This window comes from Etheostoma cragini, chromosome 17 (genome assembly GCF_013103735.1).
Source record: "Etheostoma cragini isolate CJK2018 chromosome 17, CSU_Ecrag_1.0, whole genome shotgun sequence".
In the NCBI taxonomy this organism is placed as follows: domain Eukaryota; kingdom Metazoa; phylum Chordata; class Actinopteri; order Perciformes; family Percidae; genus Etheostoma; species Etheostoma cragini.
Genome location: NC_048423.1, coordinates 15,589,655 through 15,593,434, shown reverse-complemented (window position 1 = coordinate 15,593,434; position 3,780 = coordinate 15,589,655). Strand labels below are relative to the sequence as shown.

Here is a 3,780-nt window from a genome sequence, read left to right as displayed (position 1 = left end):
TCGTACTTGATATAACACTGTGGGGGGGGGGGAGGAGTTTTTTAATGACATCTTAGAAACACATTTATCAACTTCTTGTGGTGCATTTGAAACTAAATGTCTGTTCATTTCTATGCCTTGCTCGGTATTTAGCTGATGCTGCAGCTGTCGGGGTGCCAGAGCCAGCTGGATTCGGCCCAGAAGGAGGCCCAGGCACACAAGGAGGAGCTTGCACAGGTGACTTCACTGGCTTAACTTGCTTTCTTATCCTCTAAACGGAAACATTTACACAGCTGTATAACGGTGTGGCTGAGGTGAGAGGGAGATATGTTATTTATGAGATGCCACATGTGAGAGGAATTTGTGGGAAATTCCTCCTTTTTAACCCACACAACAGACACGGCAAGGTGTCTGTGACATGCAACACAACGGGGACTCATGCACGGGTGGTTACGTAACCAGTGACGGCTTCCTGTTTCAGGTCAGAGAGCAGCTGGGCGAGATCACCTTGCGGGCTCAGCGAGAACCGAATGGCCCAGCTGAGGCTCAACCCAGTCAGGTCAGGGTGCAAAAATCACAGGGGCACCCTTCACTTCCTGTCAGAGAGTACTGGACAGTGACTAGGACGCTTCTCCTAAGATCTCGTTGGCTACTATTTGTCTCTCAAATTCATCTCCATTGAGCCTTGTTTAATTTAATAGAAAATCCAAAACGTAAACTTGTTATTGATTTGTTACTCTGTATTTATTAAGTAATGTTGTTTGTGAACTGGCTCCACCCACATGGTCAAACCTGTGTCTTAAATCAAGGATGTGGCCTAGACACACAGACATTAAAGTGACACGGACAAAGGGCCGTATTTCCAGTCTGTCCAGTACTCCTGCAACACAGCTGCAGTTTATGCTAACCGCTAACCACTATTTGCTTTGCCTGAGTGGACATAACACTAACCACTGCTTTTTTCCTCACCTTTTTTAGCATGCTTTCTCCTCCTTTATCAAATATTTGCTTGTATGATTCGTACCATCAACAGAAAGTTTGTGTATAACTTTAGAGGCGACTAACTTGTCAGACAGGTTGATCAGCTTATTTGTGTGGGCGTGTAGTGCTGCTGCTTTGTGACAAGAATGTGTTCGTACACACGTATGCTTTAGCCATTCGTGTGTGTCTTTGGGTGTGTATTTATTGTGTACGTGCCACTTCTGTCTTCCATCAGTTCAAGAACACCTTGAGTCAGACAACTGAAAAGCTGCACGGGGAGGTGGCTCAGAGACAGCAGCTTTCACAAGAGTTTGAGCAGGTAGCAGCCATGATTGATGCACTCTTTTACGTATTAGTCTTCTCACACCAGAGGTTGACTAAAACAATCTTTCAGTGAATAACATCAGTGTGTGTTTGTGTGTTGTCAACCTCTAGGCCCAGAAGACTATAACAGAACTTCAGACTCAGTTGGAGCTGGTGAATGCTTCTGCAGAGTCCCCACAAGCTGAAACAGAAGACGTTGCTCAGCTCAAGGTGCGGTAACAAGTAACAGGCGGAATCCAAACATTTAACCGGGATTTATTGCTTTTATTTTTTTTTGTCTGTCCTGGAGTCTCATAACCTGCAGAGTATCTCAGAGAGAGACGGGCGGTCCTGCTCTTAACAGGAACACACATCGGCTTCATGGTTTTAACCATGGGATTCAAAATTGATTTGAAGTTGTACTGTCAATGAACAGAGCTTTTTGTTTTTTTCCCTCCAGCATTAAGTCTCTAAACCGCCCACCCTCACTAATTTTAAGGAGGCCCAAATGTTTACTATTAATAATTAACAACAAATTTGAGCAATAAAAAGGAAAAAACTCAGCTCATTCTTATTATTTTGCTTATTATTGCAGGTTGATTTAATATAATTGAGCTGTTTTTATTTCTAAATGTCCTTTCTCAAATCTGTTTTTACCTCACATGATTTTTCACTATAACAGTTACGGTATATTTCATAAACCATCTTGGCTGTTGCAGCGGTCTTAATGAATGAATGACTGAATAAATGACTGACTTTGTCGTGATTCACAGATAAAGACTTTCTGGTGAAAATTGGCAAAATGAAATAGAAAGATCATTGCAAAAATGGCACTGTAAAATACAACAAACTTTGGAAATTCTTTTTTTAAATGACCTGCAATAAACTCTTATTGTGGAACAAAAGACGTTACATTTAAAAGCCCGGTGTGTAACGTGTTTAGTTGTTTATTATCAAAATCAGTGTTGCCCATTCACAAACTTAACCTTTTTCATAAATATTTACCACCACCAAATCAAAGTATTTCTTTTGACTCAAAATTGTCCATATGCATTTGCGTGAACTGGTGCAGACTCTTCATATTCATGCGTTGAATTACGTTAGCCGGTGAGGGAGATACAGGACATTCTGCTTTGCCTTTCGCGTTTTCGCTGTCCCATGATAAACTCACAGATGCTGCTAATGGTATGGTTGCGCCCAGGCCCCGGCAAGTTTGAAGATGGAAACATGGAGGACCACACCTATTCAAAATCCAAATTTTAGGAACAAGTGTTCTTTTCTTCGCCCAGAAAAAGATAAAGGATGTTGAAAAGAGCAAGAGACTGGATTTTTGAAACCTGAAGGCTACCGTAGTTGTAATACAAACTTTGAACTTCGTGGTGCGAGAGTTGATTGCAATGTCTGATCTCAACGCCAGATGGGAGGAATTCCTACACATTGGACCTTTTAATAATAACAAGCTGAGTTTAAAAAGGTTACTGAATTATTTCACAATTTTATGATCGCATGATGTAATCTGTATTTATTCCATGTCTCCATATTGAGTCTCCTTTTGGCTTGGTGCTGAAGTAACATTTGCATCTGCTGTATTTGCTTGAACAGGAGCGCTTGGAGAAGGAGAAGAAGCTGTCCAAAGACCTGGGCCAGGCAGCCACCAAGCTTCAGCAGCTTCTCAAAGCCACTCAGGAGCAGCTGACCAAAGAGAGAGACACAGTGAGAACACTACAGGAGCACCCGGAGGTCAAGGTGAGACAACTGGCACCCTAGGGCTACACATACTCGCTTATAAACTCAAGTTGTTTTGGTACTCGTTTGACACTACGTTTCTGTTTTCAAGGGAGAATACGTGGAGCTTAAGGAAGGAACGTCCGTCTGAAAGGAAGTTCACTGCAGACACTACAAAAAAAACTGCCAAATATGCCTTATGATTACCATAGTTATGCATTCCAAAACCATGTCATTCTTGTACTGTAGATTATTGCATTTGTTGCACCTGTAGGAATCAAATGTTTGATATTATGAGCAGTAAGATTAGAGGAGATGATCCTGCTACAATCTTTATTGAAACCCACATTCCATCAACGATTCTGGCTATGTCAGAAGTTATTTATCCCCCTTGCCTTATATTCCAGTCATTTCCCCGTAGTTCAGTGTTAAAAAGGGAAACCGATTGTACGTCAAATGTACATCAGCCTGTGCAATTACTTTGTATGTCTTTTCTATGTGGTTGAATGATGGGACCATTTTGTGGTTCAGTGTTTCATTACCTGTAGGGCCTGCTTTCCTGTGTAGCTGGCTGCCAATTACACACGTCAAATTTGTATGAATGAATAAACTACAGTGTAGCTCTCTGTATAAGTGCTGTTCAGTGTCTGTGTCGCAGTTGCTGTAATGGTGCAATAAGTGGAGGCAGGAAGCAAAGTTTGAGTTTGCCGCTGTGAGGACGTTATATTTTGACATAGTTTCAGATCCGGTGTGACTCAAATGGCAAATCTGAAAGTACTGTGTCTTTCATCT

At 41.7% G+C, this 3,780-nt stretch overlaps 1 protein-coding gene across 8 annotated transcripts in view; it reads left to right on the top strand.

Moving 5' to 3' along the window:
* rrbp1a (ribosome binding protein 1a) overlaps window positions 1-3,615 on the top strand; it is a 14,794-nt gene extending 11,179 nt beyond the window's left edge. For 7 of the 8 annotated variants that reach the window (XM_034897457.1, XM_034897461.1, XM_034897454.1 and 4 more), the window contains exons 22-27: window positions 133-216; window positions 461-538; window positions 1,196-1,279; window positions 1,396-1,494; window positions 2,866-3,009; window positions 3,101-3,615. In XM_034897457.1, the coding sequence (XP_034753348.1) occupies window positions 133-216; window positions 461-538; window positions 1,196-1,279; window positions 1,396-1,494; window positions 2,866-3,009; window positions 3,101-3,139 (528 nt within the window). In that variant the 3' untranslated portion in view covers window positions 3,140-3,615. The remainder of the gene's footprint in view (window positions 1-132; window positions 217-460; window positions 539-1,195; window positions 1,280-1,395; window positions 1,495-2,865; window positions 3,010-3,100) is intronic. The other variant, XM_034897459.1, reaches the window with a different exon arrangement.
* Window positions 3,616-3,780: the final 165 nt, after the last annotated feature.